The 16299-nt window shown below is 42.8% G+C and overlaps 1 protein-coding gene and 1 long non-coding RNA gene across 8 annotated transcripts in view; both read right to left on the bottom strand.

The window, feature by feature from the left end:
- The window catches only part of TANGO6 (transport and golgi organization 6 homolog), a 253736-nt gene that overhangs the window by 177092 nt on the left and 60345 nt on the right, over positions 1-16299 (bottom strand). For all 7 annotated transcript variants that reach the window (XM_032284269.1, XM_032284271.1, XM_032284272.1 and 4 more), the window contains 3 exons: positions 14726-14902; positions 10388-10520; positions 8166-8357 (listed from right to left, as the gene is read on the bottom strand). In XM_032284269.1, coding sequence (XP_032140160.1) covers positions 8166-8357; positions 10388-10520; positions 14726-14902 — 502 coding nt within the window. The remainder of the gene's footprint in view (positions 1-8165; positions 8358-10387; positions 10521-14725; positions 14903-16299) is intronic.
- Positions 3372-3960, bottom strand: LOC116555564. Its single transcript, XR_004270582.1, has 2 exons — positions 3887-3960; positions 3372-3569 (listed from the first exon to the last, which is right to left on the bottom strand). It is a non-coding gene; the product is annotated as an uncharacterized LOC116555564 (long non-coding RNA).

The raw sequence follows: 16299 nt of genomic DNA, 5'->3' as shown, positions 1-16299 counted from the left end.
TAAAAAATGACCTGTTACTTTTTGACTATGACAGAGGGTCACAGATCTGCTTCTCAAAAGGAGGTTTCCTCCTCAGGGATTCCCACCCCTCTTCGTCTGCCACATTTTGACAGTCTAATTCTAGTAAGCAAAGAATGGAGGAGTGGTGTTCAGTTTCATCTAGAAGCCAATGTCCTCAAACAATCTGTGCAAACGATCAACAGTAGTGGTCCCCAACCTTTTTGGCACCAGGGACTGGTTTCATGGAAAGCGATTTTTCCACATACTAGGGTTGGCAGGGGCAGGAAGGGGAGAGGGGTGGGAAATGGTTTCAGGATGAAACTGTACCACCTCAGATCATTAGGAGTTAGATTCTCATAAGGACTGCGCAACCTAGATCCCTTGCGTGCACAGTTCACAACAGGGTTTGTGCTCCTATGAGAATCTAATCCTGCTGATCTGACAGGAGGCGGCACTCAGGTGGTAATGCTCACTTGTGCCATGCTTACTTCCAGCTATGCAGCTTGGTTTCCAACTGGCCACGGAACAGTACCAGTCTGTGGCCTGGGGGTTGGAGACCCCTGATCTAGTCTTTTTTTAAGTATTAAATATTTTAAAGTATTAAGATTGTTCCTAGACAAGATTTTCATAGCACTTGGCTAACAACTAATCTTTAAGTAGAATTAATTTAGTCAGCATCATTTTCAATGCATTTGGATTAATCACCTTAAGTAGAAACACCTTTGAATAAATGACAGTACACAATACACATGCATGCACACACACATGCATACTTAGGATTAATGACTCAAAAGACAGAAATCATTTTAGAAATGGAAAGGCTGAGAAGGTCGTAATAAGCCTTCAAATAACATGCAAGCTTGCATGTTTAATTATCTGGACAAATCACATGCTGTGCTAGAATCTTTATTGTAGGCTTAAAGTCAGGAGAATGGCTTGTTAACACTTGTCTTCTGAAGCAAGGCAGGAAACTAGAAAGGTTATTAAAAGTTCCACTTACTAGAATGAACATGCTGGTTATGACAGTTTTCACCACCTCCTCCAGCCCTAAGACTTTATTCATACTAGAGGATAAGGACACTGGCCATTTCTAGAGAAACTAGGTAGAAACTGTTTCTACCATCTTGGGCCACCTATTTTGCCTCCAGGGAGTTTTCTAAAATGCTCCTTGGCTGGGAACAGTGGCTAATGCCTGTAATCCTAATACTTTGGGAGGCCAGGCAGGAGATTACTTTAGGCCAGGAGTTCAAGACCAGCCTGGCAACAAATTAAAAAATTAGCCAGGCACAGTGGCATGCACCTGTAGTCCTGGCTACCCAGGAAGCTGAGTTGGGAGAATCACTTGAGCCAAGGAGTTCGAGGTTGCAGTGAGCTGTGATTGCACCACTGCACACCAGCCTGGGTGACAGAGTGAGACCCTGTCTCTAACAACAATAACAAAATATAAATAAAGCATTCCTTGTTTATATTTAGCTTTCATTTCAGCACAAGTATTCTATTCTTTTTTTTTTTTTTTTTTTGAGACGGAGTTTCGCTCTTGTTACCCAGGCTGGAGTGCAATGGCGCGATCTCGGCTCACCGCAACCTCCGCCTCCTGGGTTCAGGCAATTCTCCTGCCTCAGCCTCCTGAGTAGCTGGGATTACAGGCACGCGCCACCATGCCCAGCTAATTTTTTGTAGTTTTAGTAGAGACGGGGTTTCACCATGTTGACCAGGATGGTCTTGATCTCTTGACCTTGTGATCCACCCGCCTCGGCCTCCCAAAGTGCTGGGATTACAGGCTTGAGCCACCGCGCCCGGCCAGCACAAGTATTCTTGAATTACTCAACTAGGACTACTTAGCCTTCCAACAATTTTTCTAAGTTCCTCTTCATTATCTTTTTTTTTTTTTTTGGAGACAGAGTCTCGCTCTGTCACCCAGCCTGTAGTGCAGTGGTGCGATCTCAGCTTACTGCAACCTCTGCCTCTAGGGTTCAAGTGATTCTCCTGTCTCAGCCTCCCAAGTAGCCTGGATTACAGGTGCCTGCCACCATGCCCAGCTAATTTTGTATTTTTGGTAGAGACGGGGTTTCACTCTGTTGGCCAGGCTGGTCTCAAACTCCTGACCTCATGCCTTGGCCTCCTAAAGTGCTGGGATTACAAGCGTGAACCACCGTGGCCAGCCTACACTATCTCTCTCTCTCTCTCTCTCTCTCTCTCTCTGTGTGTGTGTGTGTGTGTGTGTATATACAGATATCAAAACAAGCAGTATGATCCTATTACTAAAATAGAAAATTTCTATGTTTGTATGTATGTTAAAAACAAAAACAAAACAGGGAACCGTTAACTGTAAAGGGATAGCCAGCTATTACTGTCATCTATGGAGTACGCTTTCCCCCAAAGATTCTTTGTGTTAATACCAAAACCCCTTCCCATTTGAACAGCAGCTTCTCCCCCTACTAAACATTTCCTATGATTTTGGTGGGGCTGCCAGCCACAAGAATAGGTGTGTGACTGAAGCCTGTTCTAAAATTTATATATGTTGTGGAGAGTGAGGACAGATCTTTACTTTTTACTTAAAACTTCTTATAAGCCTACATAATTTTAAAAGCCAAATATTCCTAAAAGCTTGTAGTTAAAAACAGCGGTGCCCTACATCATTTCTTCTGGTCAGATTCAGGCTCTAAAGAAGCAACCACTTGTAATTATTTAGCTGTTTAGCTTACTAATAACATTAAGCATTTACTATTTACCAAGCACGATTCTGAACACGTTACAGGTATTAACACATTTAATCCTCATAGTAGTCCTATGGGGGTGTCTAAACCTGCTGCCAAGACTCTGACACTTGAGTGGAAGGGGTGGAGGCCTCATTGTTGAGGATGCAGACTTCAACTAACACCTCCTTATTTATTTATTTATTTTGAGACAGAGTGTCGCTCTGCCCACAGGCTGGAATGCCATGGTACAATCTCGTCTCACTGCAACGTTGGCCTTCTGGGTTCAAGAAATTCTCCTGCCTCAGCCTCCCGAGTAGCTGGGACTACAGATGCGTGCCACCATTCCCAGCTAATTTTTGTATTTTTTTTTTTTTTTTTTGAGACGGAGTTTCACTCTTGTTACCCAGACTGGAGTGCAATGGCACGATCTCGGCTCACCGCAACCTCCACCTCCTGGGTTCAGGCAATTCTCCTGGCTCAACCTCCTGAGTAGCTGGGATTACAGGCACGCACCACCATGCCCAGCTAATGTTTCATATTTTTAGTAGAGACGGGGTTTCACCATGTTGACCAGGATGGTCTCGATCTCTTGACCTCGTGATCCACCCGCCTCGGCCTCCCAAAGTGCTGGGATTACAAGCTTGAGCCACCGTGCCTGGCCTAATTTTTGTATTTTTTAGTAGAGACAGGGTTTCACCATGTTGGCCAGGATAGTCTCTATCTCTTATCCTCGAGATCTGCCTGCTGCGGCCTCCCGAACTGGGATTACAGGCATGCACCACTGAGCCCGGCCTAAACCTCCTATTTTTCAGTTTGCCTCTCCCACCCAAGTTCAAAGTCCCTTAGGTTCAACACCTCTCAAGAGTAAACCTCGGGCTGGGCGCGGTGGCTCACGCCTGTAATCCCAACACTTTGGGAGGCGGAGGCGGGTGGATCACGAGGTCAAGAGATCAAGACCATCCTGGTCAACATGGTGAAACCCTGTCTCTACTAAAAATACAAAAAATCAGCTGGGCATGGTGGCGCATGTCTGTAATCCCAGCTACTCAAGAGGCTGAGGCAGGAGAATTGCCTGAACCCAGGAGGTGGAGGTTGCGGTGAGCCGAGATCGCGCCATTGCACTCCAGCCTGGGTAACAAGAGTGAAACTCCGTCTCAAAAAAAAAAAAAAAAAAAAAAAGAGTAAACCTCCAGTCTTGCACTGGGAAGGGGAGGTGGTCATACAAAGGAAAGAAATGAAGGAAGGAATCTACTGAATCCTACACAGCCTTTCAAACTGTTTTTTTTTTCCCCCTTGAGACAGTCTTGTTCTTGTTCTGTTCCCCAGGCTGGAGTGCAATGGCACGATCTCACCTAACTGCAACCTCTGCCTCCTGGGTTAGAGTAGCTGGGATTATAGGTATGCACCACCACACCCGGTTAATTACTAGAGATGGGAGTTTCACCATGTTGGCCAGGCTGGTCTCAAACTCCTGACCTTGTGATCTGCCTGACTCGGCCTCCCAAAGTGCTTGGATTACATGTGTGAGCCACTGCGCCCAGCCTCAAACTGTTTTAAGCTCTAAATTCAATTCCATTTTTAGAGCTTATCTGGTGCTTCATGTCCTTCCAGGGTTCTGTAGTGAAAAAAGCTTGCTCGTTTTTTTATTTTTCTTTAAAAAAAAAAAAAAATTAACTGTTTTATTGAGGTATAGTGGTTTGCTTCTTGATTTCTCCACATGCAGACATTTAGATTTCCAGTTTCTCAAGTTGCTAGATCATTTACTATTGCCCAGACCAGCCTGGGCAATACAGTGAGACACCACCTCCACAAAAAAAGTGAAACAATTAGCTGGGCGTGGTGGTTCATGCCTGTAGTCCCAGCTACTGGAGAGGCTAAGGTGGGAGGATTGCTTGAGCCCAGTGGGTGCAAGGCTGCAGTGAGCTATGATCTCGCCATTGTGCCTGGTCTTGAACTCCTGGGCTCAGGCAATCCTCCTGCTTCAGACCCCCAAAGTGCTGAGATTACAGGCATGAGCCACTGCACCCAGCCAACATGTAATTTTCTAGTTCTCTTTTAAAATTTTTAGCTATGATTCTCCTGTAAAGAAAAATGTTCCTTCATTGACCATTTGGTTACCTGACATATAATTCCTACAGGACACACAAGACAAACACTTTATTCTTTATCTTCACTTATCAATGTACAAAATACTGAGTTGATGCCCTGGCAATCCCAAAGGTGTCCTATAAGGGTTTTTTTTCTTTGACTCAGATTTTTATCTTTGATGTACTTCAACCCATTGCAGGCCTTATTCCCTTTAATGATCTAATTGTCCTATCTATGGCAATGGGAGTCCCTTCAAGTTGGCTTCACTGTGCTACAGACATGATCCCATTCATCTCAGGTTGCTTCCTTGTATTCAGGCACAACAAGGTGCCTTAAGGCTTATAATATACAATTCCTGCCTGCCTTAGACTTTGAATCAACCGTATTCCATAGAACTCAGAATTCTTTTAGTAGAAAATAGTATTTAGAAACTATAAATTAGGCTGGGCACAGTGGCTCATGCCTGTGATCCCAGCACTTTGGGAGGCTGAGACGGGTGGATTGCTTGGGGTCAGGAGTTCAAGACCAGTGTGGGCAACATGGCGAAACCCCAACTCTACTAAAAATACAAAAATCAGCCAGGGATAAAAAAAAATTTAAATAAATAAATAAAAATTAACCAGGCATGGTGGCACACACCTGCAATCCCAGCTACTTGGGATGCTGGGGCAGGAGAATCACTTGAACCTGGGAGGTTGCAGTGAGTTGAGATTACGCCACTGCACTCCAACCTGGATGACAGGGCCAGACTCTGTTTCAAAAAAAAAAAAAAAACCCCATAAATTGTCACTAAGAATGCTTATTGCTACTGGGTTGTCATTGCTTCTTGGGACTGACAATGGCTGAGCTCGGAAATATCTATTTTTTTAAAAGAGAAAACTAAATCTTGAGTTCAAACTAATATTTCCAATTCAAATTCAGTAATACTTTAAGCTGGGCATGGTGGTATGCACCTGTAATTTCAGCTACTTGGGAGGCTGAGGTGGCAGAAGTGCTTGAGCCCAGGAATTCAAGTCCAGTCTGGGCAATATAGTGAGACTCTGTCTCTTAAAAAAAATAATAGGGCCGGGCACGGTGGCTCACGCCTGTAATCCCAGCACTTTGGGAGGCCGAGGCAGGTGGATCACGAGGTCAAGAGATCGAGACCATCCTGGTCAACATGGTGAAACCCCGTCTCTACTAAAAATACAAAAAATTAGCTGGGCATGGTGGCGCGTGCCTGTAATCCCAGCTACTCAGGAGGCTGAGGCAGGAGAATTGCCTGAACCCAGGAGGCGGAGGTTGCGGTGAGCCGAGATCGCGCCATTGCACTCCAGCCTGGGTAACAAGAGCGAGACTCCGTCTCAAAATAATAATAATAATAATAATAAATTATAGGCTCTTTACTCTGGTTCTTTATTTTATACCTCTTTTTTAATGCTAAAATCTTGATCCCTAATAATATTCACAAAATTACATTAACTTCTTTTTTTTTTTCTTTTCTTTTTTTTTTTTTTTGAGACGGAGTCTCGCTCTTGTTACCCAGGCTGGAGTGCAATGGCGCGATCTCGGCTCACCGCAACCTCCGCCTCCTGGGTTCATGCAATTCTCCTGCCTCAGCCGGGACTACAGGCACGTGCCACCATGCCCAGCTAATTTTTTGTATTTTTAGTAGAGACGGGGTTTCACCATGTTGACCAGGATGATCTCGATCTCTTGACCTCGTGATCCACCCGCCTCGGCCTCCCAAAGTGCTGGGATTACAGGCTTGAGCCACCGCGCCCAGCCTAACTTATTTTCTTTATCCATACGTGTGTGTGTGTTTCAAAATAATATACCAATAATGGCTGGGCACAGTAGCTCACGCCTGTAATCCCAGCAGTATCGGAGGCCAAGGCGGGTGGATCACCTGAGGTTGAGAGTTCAAGATCAGCCTGGCCAACACAGTGAACCCCCGTCTCTACTCCAAATACAAAAATTAGCTAGGTGCAGTGGTGCACACCTGTAATCTAAGTTCCTTGGGAGGCTGAAGAGCCGAGATTGCACCACAGCACTCCAGCCTGAGGGACAGAGCAAGGCTCTGCCTCAAATAAAAATAATAAAATAATATACCAATATTATCATGAACGGTGAGATTACCAAATGCAATTTAGTATTTCCTTGTGGTTCTTTTTGTCCTGATACATTTTAACCTTAGCTGAAGGATAATTTAATGGGACAAATCATTTTTGTACCAGCCTGACACCATCGTTCCTTAATTAGGAGTAAAAGGAGCTAAGTGCAAAAGCTCAAATCATATCAGTTTTTAGGCCATTTCCCTTCCAACTAGCATCCTGAGATAAAAACACAAGGTCTGGATGAAAAAGTCTTCAGGGAATGGATATAAACGCTGGAGGAACAAATCACCCTACTAAGTAACATGGGGTCAGTGAACTGAAAGAGTAAGAGAACAGGAAAGAAATCATGAGCATAATTCTCATTATACAGGCATGGTAAGTCAGACTGACAGGCAGCTGCAAATTTTCTCAGCAGGAGCTATAGTGAAATGCTGCTTAGCAACACCCGAAGGCAGATGACAATGACAACTATACAAAGAGCTGGAGAATCGGATTTAAGCATGACAATCATACCATCTTACAATTGCCTATTGACCAACCAAGCAACAACTAATTCTGGTTAAGTGGTAAAATCTGGTGACTGTACTGCCTTTGCTTTACTACTTTTATTTCCTATCTTTTTTAAAGGTGGGAAAAATAATGTCTGAGCCAATAAAATTCAGGCATGGCCTTGCATAGTGATACTACTCTGAAAGCATTTTAAGAAACATCTTAAAACTTTACAGGATGTTGTGGAGATTGGCTGTGAGTTAGTGGACCCATAAAATTCAAGGTGATCTCATTATTATTTGTGATATCTTTTCTTCAGATTGAATGTATAATCATTTTCAAGTTTTGATACACATTAGAATCATCCATGGAGCTTGAGTAGGATAGAGATTCTAATGCAGATATGCTGAATCAGAATCTTTAAGCATGACCTGGCTACCAATATTTTGAAAAAGATCCCAGATAATTTTTTTTGCACCCAAAGTTGAAAATTACTATAACATAACATATAATCATTTAAGACAAAATTTTATGTGCATGATAATCATCTCGGGAGCTTGTTAAACATGTGGAGTCTCAGGACACTGGGAAGTTTTGAATTCAGTTGGCCTGGTATGGGCTATGTAATTTCCGTATTTAACCAGCATTCCAAGAAACACCGCATGACGCAGGTGTCATCAAATCACACTCTGAGCAACGTTTTTAAATTTTTTGGTGGGTGGGGGGAGAATGCAAAGAAAACAAAATAGGCAAATACCACCAGGCAGGGGTCCAGAATGTGGCAACTACTGACCTGAGTGATGTTTGTGAATATCTGCTCAGACATTCTCTCGCACAGAACCACCATCAGCTGCAGGACAAGCAGCTTCTGCTCTTGGCCTTCCACAAGAAGAGTCTGATGTTGCTCTAATTCCAAGAGGCTCTTGCTGGAGAAGGGCTTAGTTTTTAATTCTGCTTCATTTTCTGTGGCCACATGAGTCAACTCCTACAAGGGTGGCAGGGAAGAAAAAGTGAAGATAAAGCCAGTAGAACTAAGGCCTTCCCAAACATAAGTAGAAACCTCTGTGTGAACTGTATGTTTAAAGAAATAGTCTGTGTTTGTGGCAACATTATTTGTAATGGCCAAAACTTGGAGACAACCTAAATGTGCAGCAATAAGAAAACATTACAATGTATTTATTATATCACAGCAGTTAAAATAAATGAATTAGATTTATATGGGTATCAGTACATTATTGAGTGAAAAATATAAGTTGCAGAATATGTACAGTATGATGTCATGTATATAAAAATGTAAAATCTCATTAAAAAATATATACACACACAAAGAAATAGTTTGACAAGCTTTTTGTTTTGTGAGTATTTTTATGATTTCTACTAGCAGTCTTCCTTGAACTGAGACCTGAGACCACCTCACATTCTCAAACCCCTTTTGGAGACCATTAGATGCCTCCAACACTACCGCCCTTTTCCTCTAACATACTTAGAACTAAACTTCTACTAAGAAATCATGTATTTCTGTGGGTTTTGTAGGCTATTCACCTACTCTTCACTGTTGTAAATTTCCTTGGGAAGTAAAAACCTTGAGTTTCCTAATAAATAATTAGGGCTTTACCAAAGTAATTGACAGTTTAGAGTAGTAGTACTCAACTGTGCCTGGGCAATTTTCAACCCCAGGGGACATTTCACAATGTCTGGGATATTTTGGCTGTCATAATTGAGGGGTAATCTAATTAGTGGAGGTCAGAATGCTTCTAAATACCCTACAATGCACAAGACAGCCACTCACACAAAAAATGTATCTGGCCCAAGGTGTCAATAGTGTCAGGGTGGAGATAACCTGTTTTAGAGCAAAGTCCTTTTATTTGTTTGCTTGTCTATTAAACCATTTTTTTTTTTTTTTTTTTGAGGCAGGGTCTCACTCTGTCACCCAGGCTGCAGTGGATTGGTAAGATGTTGGCTCACTGAAACCTCTGCCTCCTGGGTTCAAGCGATCCTGTCACCTTAGCCCGCTGAGTAGTTGGGACTAGAGGCACAAGCCATTATGCCAGGCTAACTTTTTGTGTTTTTGGTAGAGACAGGGTTTTGCCATGCTGCCCAGGCCAGTCTTCAATGCCTGAGCTCAGGTGATCCACTTAGCTTGGCCTCCCAAAGTGCTGGGATTACAGACGTGAGCTACCATGCCCAGCCTGGAACACTTTTTTGAAGTATACAATTAAGAGCACATCCCCTTGGAATGTTATTTAGAAAAAGTATCACTGGGCATGAGGATAGGTGTGAACATGGGAGGCAAGAAAGCATCAAAAAGTGTTCCCTACTTCAAGTTCTAGAAATGTTAGGCCTGATTCCTTCCTTGAATTCTCCTATGCCCACAGAAACCTTAAACTCTCTTAGATTTCTTTTAGAGTAGACACTTTGGCGAAAGAGTTGAGAAAGCAGAGCTGGAGGTAACTGGTTTATGATGTCATATAGTGCAACAAAGAGTAACATTATGGGGTATAAGTTACTGTCAGAGAATAGAAGAAAAGGAAGCAGACCACAACCACTGGCCCTAAGAAACAAACCCAGGAAAGGCTTCAAGTGCCCACAAAATGAAATGAAAGAGGCAAAATTGCTAAATCTCATTTGCAAATAGCTGACAATACAACAGTCAGAAGGATACGGGATTACTCTACAGCTGTAAAACCTGCTATTAACTTCAAAAGGGTTCTTACTGTCAACATGGAGCAAAGATTAATTCTTTCATAGACTGAGGGGCCTGCTTTGTTCATCTCTAAAATGTCAGTGCCGATTACTTGGGGAAGTAGTAGATAACATGGGTATAATGAAGGTAGGCTTCTTCTTTTTACCAATCCAAAGGCCACTAAAAAATAAATTCCTTTATGTCCTCTGATCATTTTCCCTAAAATAGGACCTACATTTTAGGACCTAAAATTATAAATGCCTTGAAAATTCAAAGGGTCTCCTGAAACTTCCCTGGAATAACAATAACCAGGAACTACTTGTACTTCTTACTTTCAAACAGAAGATGAAGAAGTCTCCTGACAAACCGCATTCTTGGCAGAGGGACAGCAAGTCCCCAAGATGCTCCACCTGGTCCTGCTCTGAGGATACCTTCTGGTACAGGGCTTCATCTTCATCTTCGTCACTGCAATGAAGGGTAAAATTCATCTTGGCAGTGTCACCAGAGATATACATATTTTTAAACCCCACAGAAATCTCCTAAAGTAACATGTGATGTCCAAACAATCATTAAAAAGATCCCCAAAATTTAACTTACTTTACTATTTCTCCATTCTGAAAAAAGTATTGATTCTCAGAAACAAGCCTGTTATGTCCTGCATGGTCATTTCCTCAAATAGGGAAAGATTCATGAAGATGGATGTTAGCCGGACACAGTGTTGCACACCCGTAGTGTACTAGGAGGCTGAGGCAGGGAGACTGCTTGAGCTCAGGAGTTTGAGGTTGTAATGCATTATGATCACAACTATGAACTGCTACTGCGCTCCAGCCAACATAGACGACATGGCAAAATCTCAGTTCTTTTTTTTTTTTTTTGGAGATGGAGTCTCACTCTGTTGCCCAGGTTGGAGTGCAGTGACACGATCTCAGCTCACTGCAACCTCCATCTCCTGGGTTCAAGCAGTTCTCCTGCCTCAGCTTCCTGAGTAGCTAGTACCACAGGTACACACCTGCATGCCTGGCTAATTTTTTGTATTTTAGTAGAGATGGGGTTTCACCCTGTTGCCCAGGCTGGTTTCGAACTCCTGAGCTCAGGCAATCCACCCGCCTAGGCCTCCCAAAGTGTTAGGATTACAGGTGTGAGCCACTGCACCCGGCAGATCTCATTTCTAAAAAAAAAAAAAAAAAAAAAAGCTGGATGTTGAAGAATTACTATTATTTCATAAGTTGCAAAAGCAAGGAGGAATTAAAGTATAAGTTACATGCAGGTATTCTGGATCCTGAGGAAAAACAAAGAAAGAGACAGCTGCAAAGTAAGGCTAGATCACAGAGGGCCAAAAAAAAAAAAAAGATCACAGAGGGCCTTAGATGTCATTCAAAGGAACTCTGCCTTTTTAATTTTATTTTAATTTTTCCTGGCAACTTTCATTTAATTTTTTTTTTTTTTTTTTTTTTTGAGACGGAGTTTCACTCATGTTACCCAGGCTGGAGTGTGATGGCGCGATCTCGGCTCACCGCAACCTCCGCCTCCTGGGTTCAAGCAATTCTCCTGCCTCAGCCTCCTGAGTAGCTGGGATTACAGGCACGCACCACCATGCCCAGCTAATTTTTTGTATTTTTAGTAGAGACGGGGTTTCACCATGTTGACCAGGATGGTCTCGATCTCTTGACCTCGTGATCGACCCGCCTCGGCCTCCCAAAATGCTGGGATTACAGGCTTGAGCCACCGCGCCCAGCCTTTTAATTTTTTTTTTTTTTAAAGGAACTCTGACTTTTTTCTGATGAGCCACTGAAGGGTTATGGGCAGCAGAAAAAGACATGATCATCATGGGAGGACATGCAGTCAACCTCAACTGAGAGGAACCAATTAGCTGAAATAGGAAAATGCATAAAGGTTCGGAAAAATGAGTAGGTTGAATGTGATTACCAAGGCCAGGGTGGTCTTACAAAATCTGGCTACACCAGTGCTATGATTACTGCAAAAATTTCAAGAATTGTTTGTTTATTTGTTTGTTTTGAGACAGGGTCTCACTTGTTGCCTAGGCTGGAGTGCAGTGGTTCGTTCATGGCTCACTACAGCCTCAACCCCCAAGGCTGCGGCAATCCTCCCACTTCAGCCTCCCAAGCAGCTGGGACTACAGAGGTGCACCATCATGACCAACTAATTTTTGTATTTTTTTGTAGAGAGCGGGTTCTGACATATTGCCCAGGCTGGTCAAGAAATTTTTATACTTTCTCATGAGGTGCTATGGCTTTTAGCTTTTAATTCTTCTGACAGGTGAAGAGACCAAGATACTATATATATAATACACACACACACACACACATTTTTTTTTTTTAAGAAATGGGGTCTTGCTATGTTGCCCAGGCTGGTCTTAAACTCCTGGTCTCAAGCAGTCCTTACACCTTGGCTTCCCCAAAGTGCTGGAACTACCAGTATGAGCCACCAAAACCAGCCCAAGATACTATATTATTATACCACATCATCATATAAACAAATACAAAGGAACTGAAGATGTAATAAAAAGCAAAATGCTAATAAAATGTGAAAAGGAAATAAGACACTGGTTGACTTTTGTTTTCCTCTTTATGTACTTTTTGTATTATACAAATAATATGTGTTATTTCTGTGACCAATGAAATAAATTTTTTTCAGACTAAATTGAGAAAAAAATGACAGATGTTGCCGAGTGAGGTGGCTCACGCCTGTAATCCCAGCACTTTGAGAGGCTGAGGCAGGTGGATCACGAGGTCAGGAGTTCAACACCAGCCTGGCCAACACAGTGAAACCCCATCTCTATTAAAAACACAAAAAATAGCTGGGCATGGTGGCGGGTGCCTGTAGTCCCACCTACTTGGGAGGCTGAGGCAGGAGAATTGCTTGAACCCGGGAGGTGGAACTTACAGTGAGCTGAGATCATGCCACTGCACTCCAGCTTGAGTGACAGAGCCAGACTCAGCCTCAAAAACAAAACAAAACAGAAACACAGGACAACTATCTTAAGTACTACTCTTAAAATTTCAACAATAAAAAGTAAATTCCAAACAATTATATTTAATTCCAGAAAAATAAAAACTCTAGATCTAAAGATCATAAAATCCAAGCTGCTCTTATAGAGTTTCTTTAAAGAAACTTCTTTTTTATTTTTTAAGACAGAGTCTTGCTCTGTCCCCCAAGCTGGAGTGCAGCCTCCACCACCCAGGTTCAAGTGACAGTCTTGCCTCAGCCTCCCGAGTAGCTGGGACTACAGGTGCCTGCCACCACAACAGACTAATTTTTGTATTTTTAGTAGAGACGGGGTTTAATCATGTTGGCCAGGGTGGTCTTGAACTCTTGACCTCAAGCAATCTACCTACCTGGGCCTCCCAAAGTGCTAGGATTACAGGCATGAGCCACTGAGCCAGGCTCTTCTTTTTTTTTTTTTGAGAGAGAGTCTCATTCTGTTACCCCAGATGGAGTGCAGTGGTGCAATCTCGGCTCACTGCAATCTCCGCCTCCTGGGTTCAAGCAATTCTCCTTCCTCAGCCTCCCGAGTAGTTGGGACTACAGGCGCACGCTACTACACCCAGCTAATTTTTTTGTATTTTTTAGTAGAGACGGGGTTTCACCATGTTGGTCAGAATGGTCTCGATCTCTTGACCTCATGATTCACCCACCTTGGCCTCCCAAAATACTGGGATTACAGGTGTGAGCCACTGTGTCTGGCCTAATTTTTGTATTTTTAATAGAGATGGGATTTCACCATGTTGGCCAGGCTGGTCTGAAACTCCTAACCTCAGGTGATCCACCTGCCTCAGCCTTATAAAGTGCTGGGATTACAGGTGTGAGCCACTATGCCTGGCCAAAAACATCTTCTTGAGAACTGTTGCTAGGCAGAATAGCAGTTTGAGTTTGTACTGATAATTGTTTGCAATCTATGAGTTTTTCTATTTTCCTCAAGTCCATCAAACTGAAGAGGTGTTTTAAAACTATATCAAGTTAACTATGAATATATAATTATAGTTCAATACCTCAACACACAGCAGCACTTTGAATGTGATGTGAAATCCAAACAGGATAGCTGTCATCCATTATTATTACATGGACTATGACCAACAGGAATTTATGTTCTGAGGTAATAACATCAGATTATCCAGAAAGTGGAAATAATTTAAAACATACAATTGTGAGATGTTGGAGAAATAAATGATCCATTCCACTAATATTTATTAAGTACTTTCTAATGAATACCTATGAGAAATCTCCATCATAAAATGAGCACAAAAGATAGCTATTAGACAATTTCCCTCAGGAATAAATCTGACTATAAACACACACATATACCATTTGGAGAGTCAGAAAGAGCACTGGATTATTATGGTGTTAAGGGTGAACATGTGTCTGTGCTTTACTCTGATTAACTGGCAAAGATGGTGGAGTAAGCAGGCTTGTTGTAATGCAGAGCTGTGAGGCTCCAGTAAACTGCACCAACTATTAGCAGGCACCTTGGAAAAAAACCTGGAGGATTATTTAAGGCTCACATTTCATTTAGAGAATATAAATAGCAGGCACCTCAGCGACATGAGTTTCTGGTTTCTTTTCTATCAGCACCCCTTAGTGGTTGAATCATTGAATGGCCTTTTGGGCAAAATTAAATCTGAAGAGAGACAGTAATGGATGGGTGGACTCACCTAATGGCCTCTTTGATGGTAATCATAATGCCACCTTGAGTGGCAACTCTAAACTGACACAGAGAATGGAGAGAGGGCACAGCCTTGTCCAACCCTGCAAATCCTTTCAGGCTGGCAATTGCCTTCTTCCTTTCCAGCTTCCCCAGAATCCATAATAAGATCTCTTGGCAAAGTGACCTGGCAGAAAAAGCAGTTATGAATGAGCTTGTCATCTTACTCCATGCATCTAACAAGCTAACATAAAAAAAGAAAGAAAGGCTGTCAGGTTCCACTGCATTCTAAATGCTGGCACAATTTCCTAGTACTACTGAAATGAAGGAGAGGAAAGTATGCTTCTTGTGAATTTCAGAATGCAAATATCCTGAAATTCAATGACTGACTAATCCTTGGCTGTGGAAGCAACCCTGATATGCCACATGAGCCCCACGTGATTTCTTTTTTTTTTTTTTTTTTTTTTTTTTTTTGGTAATTCCAAGTGTACTACTGCCTTTGCATCAGGCACTGTCAGAGAAAGTATACACGGATAAAAACCATCTACTCTCAGCAGGACTAATAGCTGGACACCAAGAAGCAGCATATCAACAAAATATCACTGATTCCTCAACCCCTTTCATCTGTGCCAGTCAATTAGGAGAGGAACTAAAACAATGTTCACATGTTCCTTGTCAGTCTCTGATGAGAACATGACAGTGCTGTGAGAACTTGGGTTTTAAAACAAAAACAAGAGGCCTGGCGCAGTGGCTCACGCCTGTAATCCCAGCATTTTGGTAATCACCTGAGGTCAGGTGTGCAATATCAGCCTGGCCAACATGGTAAAACCCTGTCTCTACTAAAAACACAAAAACTGGCCAGGAGCGGTTGCTCATGCTTGTTGTAATCCTAGCACTTTGGTAGGCGGGTCACGACGTCAAGAGATTGAGACCATCCTGGCCAACATGGTGAAACCCCATCTCTACTAAAAATACAAAAAATTAGCTGGGTGTGGTGGTGGGCACCTGTAATCCCAACTACTTGGGAGGCTAAGGTAGGAGAATTGCTTGAACCTGGGAGGCGGAGGTTGCAGTGAACTGAGATCAAGCCATTGCACTCCAGTCTGGGTGAGTGAGTGAGACTCTGCTCAAAAACAAACAAACAAACAAACAAAAAAGCCTAGCCTGGCATGGTGGCAGATGTCTGTACTCCCAGCTACCCAGGGGGCTGAGGCAGGAAAATCATTTGAACCCAGGGGGCGGAGATTGCAGTGAGCTGAGATCATGCCACTGCCCCCAATTCTGGGTGACAGAGTGAGAGTCTGTCTCAAAAAAAACAAAAACAAGAGTTATTTTGTGGACTGTCCCTTGAAACCAAGTTCACAGATGTATAGTCTCCCTCTTCCACTGCATTCTCTCTTGTCATTGCCGTTGTGGCTGTGGGCTACAATAGTGTGCTGACCCAAGCTGAAGAGCCGAGAACATTATGCAAGCTTTGAATAGTACAAAAGATGGTGTTTCCTCCACCACGTAGCAATGGTGATAATGATAGCTACCATTTACTGAGCTTACTATTTGCCGGGGACTGTGCTAAACACATTAATG

This window comes from Sapajus apella, unplaced genomic scaffold, assembly GCF_009761245.1.
Source record: "Sapajus apella isolate SASKATOON/1434 unplaced genomic scaffold, GSC_monkey_1.0 scaffold15, whole genome shotgun sequence".
Classification (NCBI taxonomy): Eukaryota; Metazoa; Chordata; class Mammalia; order Primates; family Cebidae; genus Sapajus; species Sapajus apella.
The sequence above is the reverse complement of the archived record's forward strand: the minus strand, read 5'-3'. Positions and strand labels throughout refer to the sequence as shown.